Below are 14,944 nucleotides of genomic sequence, written 5' to 3' on the forward strand. Positions count from 1 at the left end.
ATTCTTTTTATGTGTGTACCGTCAAATTGGATCTGACTGGTACAGGAGGTGATTGTTCCTCCTTCTTCAGCAGAGCATCTGGTGGCTTTGAACCGTGCACCTCTGGGATTGCAGTACAGTTTCCTACCACTAGGCCACCAGAGCTCGCCATAATTAAAGTACTTTAATAGCATATCAAAGAGTGAGTCCAGTTCCTCGAGTCCTAGTCACGTGAGAAGGGGGAGAAGTATAAATTGTATAGATTGGGACTTCATTTGCTGAAGCTGAGAGATAGAGACACTTCAAAAATCAGACCAGCCTATATTCCAAGCAGACTTCCTGAGGAGATGTGGTAATGAACATGATTTAAACACCCTCCTGTTGTCCTGGAGCTCTGGTGGCCAAACTGTGTAAGGAAGTGTGCTGCCAGCCCAAACCAATTCAAATGTACCAGCTCCCAGGAGAAAGATGAGCAGTCTCCACCCATGTGATTTACAGCCTCTGAAAACGCATTGGAGGGTCAGCCATGAGATGGCAATCAACAATAATGACAAATAGTCCTCTGAGTGGTCTCCTGGTTTCAGAATGAGACTCAGAGACACGTGAAGGGCTTGATCTGGCTCTGCCCTCTGATGAGACAATTGTAGGGACTCTGCCTCTTTTTCATGGTGTATGATCTCCGCCTTCACTTCCTTCCCCTAGAGTGTTTTGTACACTTGTCACCCCCTCCCCAGGCCTTATGTGGTCTGGATGACCACTGCCAAGGAGGTCCAAGAGATTAATAGCTAACTGAAGTATGCAGCTGCCATGAAAACTTGTCTAAAGAATAAGAATCTTATAGCAACAAAGACTGCTGTAGGACAGGGTCGGGGGTAGGGGACTAAAGTCAAAAGAAATAAAATCAGTTACTGGCATCGGACTTTTAAATAAATTGGCTACATTCTTATTTATACATATGTTCATATGCAGTTACTAAAAGCAACACAAATGTCTGTTGCTTGTATTATCTGTGATTATTTGTGCACTAAAAACTCCTGTGTGTTCCTGGCAAGACCATTATTTAAGCATCTTCAGCACTTCCTGCCCAGAAAGCTCACGGTCTAGTCTCATTAGGACTTTATCCTCTCTGACGTCTCTAGAGCTCAGGTCACCCTTTATCCTTTGCACTGTAATCCCTCCTAAGGCTCCGTCCACCATGCACTAACCCTCAGGAGTTAGCAGACAGTCTATAAAATCTCGCATACCTCAGCCACGTCCTTAACTGAGCCCTGTGCCTTCTTGTTCTCACTGAAACCTAGCTCTCCCTGCGGTCACTGTCTCCCTTGTAACTTTCAAGAAGTGGAGGACTTTCCCTTTCTTGGAGGCTGGGAAGGACCCTGACTTGTAGATTTTGCTGGGTTTTGTAATACAAATGCTACCCAAATCTGACTTACTGATTCTAACTCATCTAACCCTCTATCAGCTTCTGAGATTGTAAATCTTTACAGGAGGAGACCGCCCATTTTCTTTTGTGCAGTAAAACACTTAACACACTGTGCCACCAGAGCTCCTTGTAAGTGCTATTGTGGCAGGTTTCATGCTACCAACTTGACTTCACTCAGCATAGCTGTAGGAAGAGACAGTTGGCTCCATTAGTCGGCTCTGCCGTTCTCTTATGCAGACCTTTCATCCCACTGGACCTGGAGACAGTCAGGCACTGGGCTGGGCCACTCTCAGACTATCTTCTAGATCATTTTCCTTTCTATTTAGAAGCCCCAGCTTCAAATATGACCCCTCTATCTGACATCCTAATTGATGGAGAAAAAATTGAAACTGTCAAGGATTTCATCCTTGGTACCACAGTCAGGAGATCAGGAGATATATATATATGTATATGTGTGTATATATATGTATATGTACACACACACTGCACTGGGAGAAAGCCTGCTGTTAGGGAGCTCTCCAAATTATTGAGGAGCAATGATGCCAGTTTGAAGACTAAAGAGCACCTGATTCGGGTCATAGTCTTTTCACTTGCTGTGTGTCTGAAAGCTGTACAATGAATAAGGACGAAAGAAGAAGAATTGATGATGCCTTTAAGCTGTGGTTTTGGAGAAGAGCATTGAACATATCATGGACAGTCAAAAGAAGAAAGAGACATGTCTCAGGAAAAGTGGAGCCAGAGTGCTCCTCCAAGGCAAGGGCAGCAAAGCTTTGTCTGACATACTTCAAGCATGTTGCTAGGAGAGGCTGTTCCTTAGAAAGGGACACAAGGCTACTAAAGGTGGAGGGTCAGCAAGAAAGAAGACTCTCACAAGATAGACTGGCATGGTGATTGCAGCAATGGGCTAAGGTATATCAGAAATGATAAGGACGGCACAGGATAGGACAGGGTCCAGGTCTGCTGTTCACAGGGTTGTTATGAGTCACTCTTGACAGCACCTGACAACAAACTGACCCCTCTGGTGTCCTTAATACAATAAGTATCCCTGTCATACATCTTGGTGATTTTTACTTGCTACATAAATAACTCTTTCAACACTGTAGCCTCTCAGTTCCTTGACCTGTCTTCCAAGGACTTTGCCCTTATCTCTTCAACTCCTTCCCACTGTCATATACTCTTCCTTCTCATTATTGATAGCTACTAAACATTGCTCCAAATGTCCAGCATCCCTTTCTCTAACCGGTACTTCCTATCTCTTTAATTCTAATGACCTCTTGATCCCTTCGAAACATGTTGTCTTATTCACTGATTAGTAATTAGCTGTGCAACTTTCTAGGTCCTGTGCCATCAGAGCTCCCTATTTAACCTTAACTGGGCCCTTAGAATTCATCCCACTATATTTACCTAATCTATCTACTTTCCAGTGGTGCCAGTCGGTAGCATCAGGATGGATGGTGAAGAGATTGAGATTGTTCACAGCTTCAGTTTGCTCGGCTCCACGGTCAACACTCTTGGCACCAGTAGCCAGGAAATAAAAAAACATATTGTGATGGGAAAGTCTGTGGTTAGGGACCTCTCTAAAGTACTCAAGAGCAACGGTGTCTCTCTGGAGACTAAGGTGTGCCTGATACAGGCCATGTTTTTTGCAATCACTTGTTATGCATCAGAGAGTTGGACAATGACTAGGGAGGATAGAAGGAGAATTGATGCCTTTGAGCTGTGGTGCTGGAGAAGAGTATTGAATGTACCATGGACTGCCAAGAAAACAAACAGATTCATCATAGAGAGGGTTAAACCAGGCTGCTCCTTGGAGGCAAGGATTCTGGGACTTCGTCTGACATACTTTGGACATGTTGTAAGGAGAGATGGGTCTTTAGAGAGGGACATCATGCTGGGTAGAGTAGAGGGACAGCGCAGGAGGGGAAGACCCTCTATGAGGTGGATTGATTCAGTGACTGGGGTAATCGGGATGGGTGTGTTGGAGGCAATGGGATTGGCACAGGATAGAGCACGGTTTAGGGCTGTTGTACATAGGGTCGTTATGAGTCGCAAACAACTCAACGGCACATAACAACAACAACGTCGACTTTCCAACTTCTGCAGAAACATTTCAACATTTTACCTCTCTCCTTGAATCTCGGTTTATAACTTCTTCTTTCACCAAGAAACAACAACAGTTGGAAGAAAATTTCCACAAGCTCCACTGTCCTGCCCAGGCTCACCTGTGCCCATATACTCTGCCCTACCCCCATTACTAGGGAACTCTGGTGGTCTAGTGGCAAGAAGCTGCACTGCAATCCCAAAAGAACGTGGTTCAAGTCCACACCAGCTGCTCCATGGGAGAAGGATGGGAAAACTCCTCCCATACGATAAACAGCCTCTGAAAACCTGGTGGAGGGTCAGCTATGGGTCAGTTCTGACTCTACCGTATACAACAGCAACAACACAATATGAACGAACTGGTTATGCTCTTATATAATGCCAACCCCTCCACTAGCATCATTTACTGCTCTCAGGTTGGAGCCTTCCAGCTGACCTTTCAGCACATTTTCCTAGGCTGAAAATCACAGGAAAGGAGATTGCCTGTCTTTCGTCCATGGAGTTATTGGTAGACTTGAACCAACCACCATTAGATTAGCATCCCAGTTCTCCATGACAACACCACCAGAGCTGCTTTCTGCTGGTACACTAGACCACACTTCTTTCTGTCTACTCAAGGACATTAACAACAGAAATTCTCATTTCTTCTGCATAAAACCTTCCCACTCAACAGACTTGTTCCCACTAGTATTATTTATTCCATTAAAAAAAAAATACCACACTGCCTTACTTCCCCCTCTATTTCTTCACTGCTTTGCTCTTCTTTAAGGAGCCTGGCAGAGTAGGATGTATGTTCAAACCCAGCAGCCCCTGCAGGCTCTTCTTATCAGCACTGAGCCTTACAAACCTGATGCAGGGTTACTATGAGTCGACAGGGGGGCTGAATGGTTTGTGCTCCTCTTTATACCAAGAAGTTTAATTTCATTAAGTTCTTTCCACTTCAGTTGGGATTTTGGTTCCAACACTCCACTGACTTTGCTTTTACCCAGGTCGTCAGTGACAGCTCTATTGCTAAACAGGGTCAGTTCTCAGCCCCATCAGCAGCAGTTGATCAGGATGTTGTTCTGTCTTGATTTCCACGCTGCTCCCGGGGTCATCTATTCTCAATATTCTTTGCTATTTCTCTTATTTTTGATCTCTTCACAGAGGCTAAGACTTGGACCTCTTCATTCTGACTCCACTCACACCCTGGTGATGTTAAACCTCAGCAGCACAAAGTGATACTGAGTTGGTATCAAATTGGTGGGTTGAGATTAAGTGCCTGGAGTATCAAATCAGCCTTGAAAGGTTAGTGAGAGGAGTTAGAACTACTTTTATATTTCCAGTTTCGTTTTTCATGTAGTTCCTCCCCCTTTTTCTTAGCTGATATAACTCTTCTAGTTCCATAAGATATTAGAGCTTATCAATAAGTTCACATTTGAAATTGTCACTCTGTGTGTGTGTGTGTGTATATGCGCCCGTGTGTGTGTGTGTGTGTGTGTGTGTGTGTGTGTGCGTGTGTGTGTGCTTGTGTGTCATCTAACATTCAACAATAGAAACTTGAGGGAAACATTTCCCGATGGTCCAGTCATGAGACTAGAAACAACGACTTACCTCTTCAGAAGATGGTTAGAAGGGATTAGCCCAGCACAGCTATCAGGGTCCGAGATTCTCCGGGCCTGCCACCAGAGGTTGTCATTCTGGTCCACAATCTGGAGGATGTCTCCTTTCTGGAAACGCAACCCAGCATCCACGCAGGGGATGGCAGGATCCTCCTGGGGCCAGTAATCGGTCATAGCACGAACGTACACCTGGCAGCAGGTGCATAAGGACATCAGAAGAATGCCTGTTGACTGGCTTCCAAAACTTATATTTTCCCCACTCTCAACTACTTCCTATCTTCCCTTCCCAGCCTTACCAAGAGAGGGAACTTACCTCCAAACTGAGTCCATGGGCCATAGGGAAAAAAACGGCTTTGGGAATAGAAACTCCTAGTTCAGGGAAAATGTCAAATGTTCACTACTGTGATTCTCCTGTTTGACTTCTTGGTGTCCCTGTCTCCTTTTATTGATTTGTTCCTTCTTCCACTTACATCATCAGTACTGAACAAATTATTCAAAACTATACTGAGCAAATATTCAACATACCGCAGAGGAGAGTTACATGATCCATAATATTTAAGTCTGTTATTGTTACTGCTATTTGAAAGGTCCCTAAACTTTCATAGCTCAAATGCACCCATCAATACAACAGGAAAAAAGCCTTGTTTCCATTAAGAATAGAACCAAGAAAACATGACAGAGCAGTTCCCCTCCATACCATTCGGGGTCGCCATCAATCAGAATTTATTCAATAGCAGCTAACTACAATGGCATCATTGTGTTCTGACATTTACTGTGTAGATAGGAAGGTTCAGTAAATTCTTACCATTTTCTGGCTATTAACAGGAGGGTCAGAAACTGGAACCACTTTGAACATGATTGTGCCATGAGACATGGCCTAGAAAATGTCAAAAGAAGAGATGATAAATCACAGGGTTATTGGGGTTCAGCAGATGAGATAGTTACTAAATGGGCCCACATCTAAAGGTGATGTACCCCACAGGTACTCTCGTGAAACTACCAGCTGTCATCACCCAGGAATTGTGATGAGACAGTTCTGCTTAAAGCCACACTGAGGCCAGGCATCTCAAGGACCCTCAGTCTCACTGCCACCAAGAATAGCCCACACAGGGATTGTCTTCTCTAAGTCCTGGGAGGAGATGAGTCTCTGTCTGATACTCTTTCCTCACGCCCATAAATGGTAAGCATTTCTCGAGTATCTGTTTATGTGCCAACCCTTATGACAAGAGATGTTCAGTGGTCAGCTCATAATCCCACTATTATGGCAATATCAGCAGGACCAAGGTGGATTTACAGTACTTTAAGCTTACTTTACTGCATCTGCCTATCACAGGGAATATGAGCAGTGGCTCATAAAGCATGTAGGTGCTTTGCATACTCTGTATAGTGCCATCCCTCATCTCAATTCCAGAGCCACTTCTGTGAAAGCCTACACTTGCTAGGAACCCCGTGAGAACACCATTCATCAATATTAATACATGACAATGTCAGGCCTCACAGTCAGCATGTGTATGGAGGAGATGGGCCAGGCCTTGCTGCTATGACTATTTACAGCTAAGCTACGATTCAAGTAATATCTGAAGGGTGAAAATAGGACCTAAAAAGAAAAAAGATGCAGAGAGCCAATCAATAAATCTCTAATTCCAATCAAGGCTAACAAGGATCTCCCTTTCCCCGACTCTTCCTTCTGTTGACTTCTTTCTCTTCAAACCTGCTCTCAAGGGGGATGTTAAACAGATCTCAGCTGTACAAAAATGTTAGAAGAGTAAGTAAGGTGTGACTTTGTGCCCCTGAGGGTGCCACATGGTTTACAATGTGCTCAGCTGCTGCCAGTGAAAGGCTGACATCTATCCAGAGATGTTGTAGAAGAAAGAGCTGGGGTCTACTTCCAAAAAAGTCAACCACTGAGAACCCTGCCAAGTACAGCTCTACTCTACATGCACAGGGTCGTTCTGAACATAACTAATGGGTAAAGGAAAATTATGGCTCGCTCAGTTTCAAGTCTTTCTCCTCCCAACCCCAGCTTCCTTTCCAAAGGAGCAACAAAGGTGATGAGGAGTCTGGGCCTGGCCATCTTCCCTAGAACTGAAGCTGCAGCTGAAGAAGGGCAACCCTCCTAGCAAGGCCAGACAATTAGGGAAAAGGGCAGGTCAGAGGGACAAGATTTTAAAGTCTGGAGGGAGAAGGCTGTCAAGAGGCACCCAAGTTCCCCTCACGACACAGTAATGTACACACTATGGGATTGATGGGCCCCACTGAACTTTGCCTGTGACTAAATCATACATAAGAGGGGAGGCTGTTACCAGAATATGGATCACTTGCTCAGGGTCCAGGCCCTCCACTGAGATTCCATTCACTTCCACCAGTTTGTCTCCAGCATACAACAACCCTAGGCAACCATGAGGACAAAAGAAATAGGGGTTTAGAGAACCTGGTGAACTCTGGCATTGCATATCCCAACAGATATTTAACAACTCATTAAACATGTTCTGCAACTCTGTTTTGGTTTATTTTTTGAAATAATAATCACAATTGTATGAAAATTCCCCTTCTTACCTCTTCACAAACATCTGGTATTATTTAAAGGTTCTATGTTTATGTTTTTCTTTTGTGTGTGTGGGTGTGTGTTATTGATATTTTTATTATATGTTTTTCATATGGTGCTGTAAACTGGAACCAGAACACTGACTGGGAGAAAGTATGAAAAGTCAAGATGTTGCAGTCATGAGAAAATAAAGGAAGAAGAGGAAGGGAAAATGTAGATAAACATGGGAATATGAACTTCTTGAGAAATATGAGGCAAAAAAGTGGACTCATAAGAGAAACGAGACAAGAAGGGGGATGTTATCATGAAACAAATCAAAGGCGATGAAAATTTGAATAAAAGTGTAGCCAACATGACTGAACGTGGTAAGAAAAAACAAAACATAACTGAAGATGAACAAACAGTTAACAGAGTTGGTAAACAGGAACTCTCAGGAGTAACTCCCATTAGAACGCTGGGGTACGTATGCCAAAGGGCTGTCGGTAGCAAGGACAAGGAGCAGTAGGCGTAGAGTTACTCACTTCAGAAACACAGCAGTGAAGGAAGACAATGTGGTTAATTAGTAGAAAGAGCAGACAGATGGCACTCCGCAAGGAGGAGACTCCCACTTTTTTGAAGCAGGTATACCAAGTGAAGAGGGACATTGGGAGTACAGAGTCAGGCCGACCTGGGATCGAATCCTGGCTCCAGCTCTGCAGCCTTGGGCAAGTTAGTCACTTAATCTCTTTGAGCTTCAGTTTCTGCATCCATAAAACGGCAAGGTAATACCTTGTTGGATGATCTTACACACATAAACTGAGAGAATACTAGTACGGTGCCCAGGATGAGAACAGTGGTTCCTGCCTCTTTCTTGCCTTAACCAGGCAGTGAGGCTTATTTCCAGAGTTTCCTATTTTCTGGTCTCATTTGTACTCTGCTTCTCCAGCTTACCACTTCTCTCAACCAGTCCACCACGGATGACCCTCGCCACCAGGATGTCCCCTGTCATCTCATGGCGCTTGATGGTGGCTCCCTGAAGAGAGAAAACAACAAAATCTCTCCTTTAGTTGTAGAATTGTTTTTCTTTCAGTGCAGCATAACTGGCCTTCAGATAATACTTATATCAGTTAGAGAGATGGCCATGTAATGCCCCGATGCCCTCCAGTCATAACGTCAAAAAGGGCAAAGTTATTCAATCTTGGTCTCCAAGGCCTCCTACTGAGCAGAGAGAAAAGAATGTATATCTTCTTAAAGATGAAATTTCCAGAATTATAATCTAGTTAGAGAAACTATTCTTAGCAAAGTTAACTCCTTACTTGTAGCCCACTGATAAAGGGGGGGAAAAGCATTGAGATTGAGTGAAATATATGTGTCCATCAGAGTCAAATAAAGAAATAAAATGCCTATGTCTTATTTCTTAAAGTTCTTTAAAAAAGAAAACTACTAAATGGAAATATTTTCTTCACGGAAGCATTAACAGCATGTAGTATGTTTGAAACTATAAGCAAAAATTATTAGTCTTTAAGTTTGTAAGTCTTTTTAAAAAAATTTATTTTATATTGGTTTGCATACAAAATTTATACATTGTGTTTCATTCAATAACACTGCATGTCAACTTTCCTTCATTCTGTAGCCATTTTTTATTGTTGAGTTCCTCTCATATTTTTCTAAATGCCTCAAATTGTTATATATACCACAGACAAGAATATCATCCAAGGAGATACTCTCGTATAATTGATACTGAGCTCCAGGGACCTAGTGGAAAGGAGTTGCATTGTCAGCACAAAGGCACACAGTTCAAATCCATCACCAGCTATTGGGTGAGTGGGGGAATGTGCAGTCTCCTCCCATGCAACTGACATTGAAATTGACCTCTGAAAACCTGCTGGAGGGTCAGCTATGAGTCAGGTCCAACTCAACAGCACATAGCAACAATGTAATTGAAATTGAAAAATACAATGGTCTCCTTACCAGAGGCTGTTGATTTTTCACCAAGCAAACAATCCTCATTGGTTCTTCACTATCAGAAACAGTGTCTGGCAGTGGGGGGAGCAGGGGTTCAAAATCTTTCTGAGCTATAGTGTCATGGGCACTAAGCAAGGCCTGCAGACAGAGAAGGAGAAGGTGGACAAACATCACACCTAGGACAGATAGTGACTTAACACTGCGGAGTACACACAGCAACTACCACTGTCACCAACACACACATGAGAGAGGAATCTTAATAGATCTCAAGTACTTTGTTTGAAATCCTTCCTAATAGTTATTGATGAAAAAAAAAATGTTACACTTCACCAAAGAAGACGTTCAGGTGGCTAACAAGCACATGAAGAAATGTTCAAAATTCCTAGCTCTAAGAGAGATGCAAATTAAAACAACTATGAGATATCATCTCACCCCAGTCAGAATAGCAAAATTTAACAGAACAGCAAGCAACAAATGTTGGCGAGGTTGTGGAGAAACTGGAACCCTTATTAACTGTTGGTGGGAGTATAAAATAGTGCAACCACTGTGGAAGGAGGTATGGCACTTTCTCAAAAAGTTGCAAATAGAAATATCATTTGACCCAGCAATTCCACTACTGGTTTCTCAAAGAGACCATAACTGACATCCAAGCAAATATATGCACGCCCATGTTTATCGCGGCTTTGTTCATAATAGCAAGGAGTTGGAAACAACCTAAGTGCCCATCAGCAAACGAATAGATAGAGAAGCTGTGGTATATTCACACAATGGAATACTATGCTGCACTGAAAAACAAGGAACTCATGCAATATTATTCAAAATGGGTGACCCTGGATGACATTATGCTGAGTGAAGTATCTCAGTAACAAAAGGACAAATATGGCATGGTGCCACTGTTGTAAAACAGGACTAACCTCGGGGTTGGGGGGAGACTGAGAAAGATGGGTTCAGTAATGTATACTGTATTGAAACAGATAAGGGAGAAAACTGTTTAAAATGGGTATGTGATTAGGTATTTTTGTTATGACAGGAGTCCAGAGTGAAGGCTGCATAGTGGAGTGGACCTGGGGAGGGTAGTGTACTAGGGGGGAGGGTTGGGAGAGGAGAAAAGTGCAAAAATGGGTGAATGGAAACCCAAAATCTCTGTAAATTTTCATTGAAATTAATAACAAATTTTTTAAAAAATGATAAAAAATAATAGTTACTGATTAACTTTCACTGAGTGTATTTCAGAATCATGTGGTATTTTTTTTCTTTTGAACTATCAACCATTTCTGATAATTAATTTCTTCCAAGTGTATGTTCTCTTCTGAGTTTGATAAACCAGCACGACAGACAATTCAAAGTGGTGTTACTCTCCATTTAGATCAGAGGTCCAAAAGCTATGGTCTTATACCTTAAAAGAAAAGAGTATATCCTTAAGCAAATGTTTTTAAATACACCACTGACATAGTTTGAAAGGCTAAGGGGCAGTTTAGTATCAGGATATGAGACACTGTGACTTAGTGGGATGTAAATTTCACTCCCAGGTGGGAGAGTCATTGAGCTAAGAAAGAAGGTAATTATATGTCAAATAGATGAGTGTATGAAAAGGGCATAAGAAAGCTAACTGCATGGAAGAAGAGAAAGCAGTCTTGGAGAGATATCTTACTGCTTTCCAGACCTGCTAATAAAATGTTATATTGATCTACAAAGCCCCACCTCTGTCTAATTGGCCACAGTGACTGGCAGGCCACACCCTGTGTTCAGTTTCAAATATATTAAGCACTTTGCTAAACATTTTATGTATATTAACTCACTTAATCTTGACAACAACTCTGAGGCCGATGCATTTGCCATCTTCAATTGACAGATAAGGTGATGAGGCACAAAGAGATTAATTAACGCATAAGATAGTCTTTTATTGCTGCTCAAATTTCTTGTTTCTTGGCTATCTCATTTCTTGCAAGCATAGGTAGTTCAGAGTGCTCTTCCCGAGTCTGAAATACAAAACCACTTTTGTGGTGTTTTTCTAGTAAAATGAGTAATCAAATGCGTAATTATGGTAAAATGAGTAATCAAAATATCTTGCGGGTTTAATTTTTCGGTAACACCCAAGACTCCATGTGGAACAGGATGTGAATAAATTAGTTCCCTGGCTTCTTTCCATGCCTGCTCTGTCGGGTTTTCATCACATGGAGCGGGGAAGTCTATTCTTCAGCTCTGCCTGAGGCTTAGTGGGCAGAGTTTAGTTGAAATTCAGGAAGTTCTCTAGATAATTCCTGCAGCTGATAATTCCTGCATAAATTCTATTGTTCTAAATACTCACTTAAAGTTCTAATATGTTGGTAAATTGATCTCAAAATCGGTAAATATTAAGAAGTTGTTCTCTGTTCTGTAATCAAATGTTCTTCATATAACTGCCCTCTCATAAAAGTACTCAGAAACATACGTTCTGTTCCAAATACTCTATCACACTCTATCCAAAGCTTCAAATACTCCTGAGTTGGAAAGGATGCTACCTTGACTGTCTCCTAGAATTTTAGAGGAATAATTTCTTGGCGAACAAAGGACCATGGGAAGTTCTGGACAACTCTTCATAAACAAGGCAGATTGGCTCTCTTCCTGATAACATTAAGTCAATCACACTGGAGCCTTTCAGTGTGTTCAGCTGTTCATCCATCAATAAGGATAGAGTTGTATCCCACAAAGAAATCAACCCAGAATTTTAGAAAGACATCTGACAACACCCGTAACAGTGCACCTATTTCAAGAGTATAGTTTTATCCCATTTTTTTCACCTCTCCAACCTCATCTATGTCCCAGAGACACATAGCTTGTCTATTTTATTAAGCACTTGCCTTAAAATGTGGAGCCTTCAGGATTTGTCGCAGCTCATGGATCTCGGGAGAATTAGGCATTCCACGTAACAGTTCCACAACCTCATTGATGGAAAAGCATACATTGTGAAATTTTAAAAACTAGTTACACTCAAGAAGTCCTAGTGGCTCATGGGTTAACAGTTCAGCTGCTCACCCAAAGGCCTATAATTCAAACCCACCAACCATTCCACAGGAAAGGATGGGCAGGCTGCCCTGTAAGGATTCACAGTTAAAGGTTCTATGGAACCAGTTCTTCTCTGCCCTATGTGGTGATTTAAGCTGAAATTAACTCAGTGTCAGTGATTTTCTTCTTTGTTTTTAAGTTACTCTCACCTAAGCTGACTAGCATGTTGACTAGTATGCTAGTTTGACTAGTACGGTTTACTTACTGGTAAGGTATTGACCATTAAGAAAATCTGTTCTGAAGCCTTACTTTGCATATATAAAGGCAGGGTCTGGTACCCTTCTTTAATGAATAAAGAACTTTACTACCAGCAGTGTGTTGTTGTTATTAGGTGTCAGAAGTCAAGCATGACTCATAGGGACCCTGTGAACACAAATCTGAACCTTGCGCTATCCTGTGCCATCCTCACCATTGCTTATATGTTTGAGCCTATTGTTACAGTCATGGTGTCAAGGCGTCTTGTTGAGGATCTTCCTCTCTTCTCTGACCATCCTTTTCCACATGATGGCTTTTTCCAAGGACTGGCCTCTCCCCACAACATGCTCAAGGATGTGATATGAAGTTTCGCCACTTTTGCCTTTAAGGAGCACCCTGGTTGCACTCCCTCCAAGTCAGACTTGCTTGTTCTTTTGACAGTCCGTAGGACATTCACTGCTCTTCTCCAACACCACCATTTAAAGGCGTAGATTCTTCTGCTGCCATTCTTATTCATTGTCCAACTTCCAGTTGCACAGGGAATAGTAGAAAAATATCATTAGGTAGAATTCAAAATTTTGGCAATGGACCTAGTACCTTTAGCGCTCCAGTCTTGGTACATCAAAGTTTTGGAAGAAGAATGAATGAAATCTCATAGTATCATTTGAATAAAGGCACTGACTCATAACAACTCTACAAATAATAGAGTAAAACTTTGCTCTATTCCGTATCATTCCCACAATATCTGCTGTTTTTATGCCCATTGCTTCCATCACTGTCTTAATCCATTTTATTGAGACTGTTTTTCCCTTTTGCTGGTTTCCCATTTTTCAAGACACTGTTCCTCTAGTGGCTCTAAAAAGGCTACTTTTTTGATATGAACATTCTATAGGCAAGTTAGGCAACTTGAATTTGTCCAGGTCTAGGTTCAAAGTACTGAGTGACCTCACGTAGCTTAACCCCATGGAAAGTTTCATTCTTCAATTGATAACCTAGAAACAGTAATTCATAGTTCAAAGTTGGTTATTTGATAAGCAATCTCAGGGGTTTTTTTAACCTGCAAAACAGAATAAATTTTTATCTCTTTGCTGTGGTTTATGTATAGATTTGTTTTCTGACTGGACATAAGATTGCTTAAGATTATCAGTCGGATGAATCTTGAGATCTAGCATTTCACAACATTCCATCAAGTGAAAACATACAGTATACAAAGCTAGAATTCCATTGTTAAGATTGCAATGGAATAAAATACTGTATGTACTCCTGTGAACAATGGAGGGCTATTTGAGTTGTTGGTTACTGGAACTGAAGGAGCTGTTGTTGTTGTTAGGTGTTGTCGAGTTGGCTCCTACTCAAAGTGGCCCATGTATAACAGAACGAAATGTTCCCTGATGCTGCACCATCTTCTAAATCTCAGCTGTGTTTCAGTCCATCGCTCCAGTTACTCTGTCAATCTATTTTGTTAAGGGTTTTCCTCTTTTCCATTGACTTTTCACTTTGCCAAGCATGATGTCTTGAAAGTAGAGTTTCTTTTTTTTCCTTTAAAATAATATAGTTTGGTAAAAAAAAAATACAATGGATCCTTATTTATCTATCCATTCAGTAAATCTATATAGAGCACCTTCTATGAGGTGGGCTCTGTTTTGGGTGATGCAAATAGACGGCAGTGAATGAACAAACAGAAACTTCTAGTCTCAAGGTGCTTCATTCACCTCCTCATTGCCTTCAAGTTGGAACCAACTCATAGCCAACCCTCCAGTGGATTTCAGAGACTGCATGTCTCATGGGAGGAGACTGCCTCTTTCTCCTGCAGAGTGGGTGAATTCAAACCAGAGAGGAGTGTTCTTTAGCTTAGCAGCCAAATTCTCTAAGAATCTGTTAGCAAAGCTTCCTCTCATGGTACTCGTGCAGATAATAAATAAAGCAGAAATTATTTTTTTTTGTTTGATAGAAGTGTTAAGATGAAAACTAAACCAGAGAAAGTGGGTAGAGAGGGATTGGAGGAGATAAGAATTTTAGTCAGAGTGACAAGGAAAGACTCAGTGAGAAGGTGGCGTTTAAGTGGAGACTGAGAAAGCTGAGGCACCGAGGCAGGAGAATACTCTGCTTGTT

General features: G+C 41.8%; 1 protein-coding gene across 1 annotated transcript in view; it reads right to left on the reverse strand.

Annotated features, from left to right (window-relative positions):
• The window catches only part of MPP4 (membrane protein, palmitoylated 4 (MAGUK p55 subfamily member 4)), a 58,917-nt gene that overhangs the window by 36,376 nt on the left and 7,597 nt on the right, over window positions 1-14,944 (reverse strand). Inside the window, exons 4-9 of the mRNA XM_006889085.1 lie at window positions 12,433-12,513; window positions 9,599-9,730; window positions 8,579-8,660; window positions 7,407-7,492; window positions 5,909-5,980; window positions 5,096-5,292 (exon numbers count right to left, since the gene is read on the reverse strand). Coding sequence (XP_006889147.1) covers window positions 5,096-5,292; window positions 5,909-5,980; window positions 7,407-7,492; window positions 8,579-8,660; window positions 9,599-9,730; window positions 12,433-12,513 — 650 coding nt within the window. The remainder of the gene's footprint in view (window positions 1-5,095; window positions 5,293-5,908; window positions 5,981-7,406; window positions 7,493-8,578; window positions 8,661-9,598; window positions 9,731-12,432; window positions 12,514-14,944) is intronic.

This window comes from Elephantulus edwardii, unplaced genomic scaffold (genome assembly GCF_000299155.1).
Source record: "Elephantulus edwardii isolate Elephantulus edwardi_28Jun2011 unplaced genomic scaffold, EleEdw1.0 scaffold00075, whole genome shotgun sequence".
Lineage (NCBI taxonomy): Eukaryota > Metazoa > Chordata > Mammalia > Macroscelidea > Macroscelididae > Elephantulus > Elephantulus edwardii.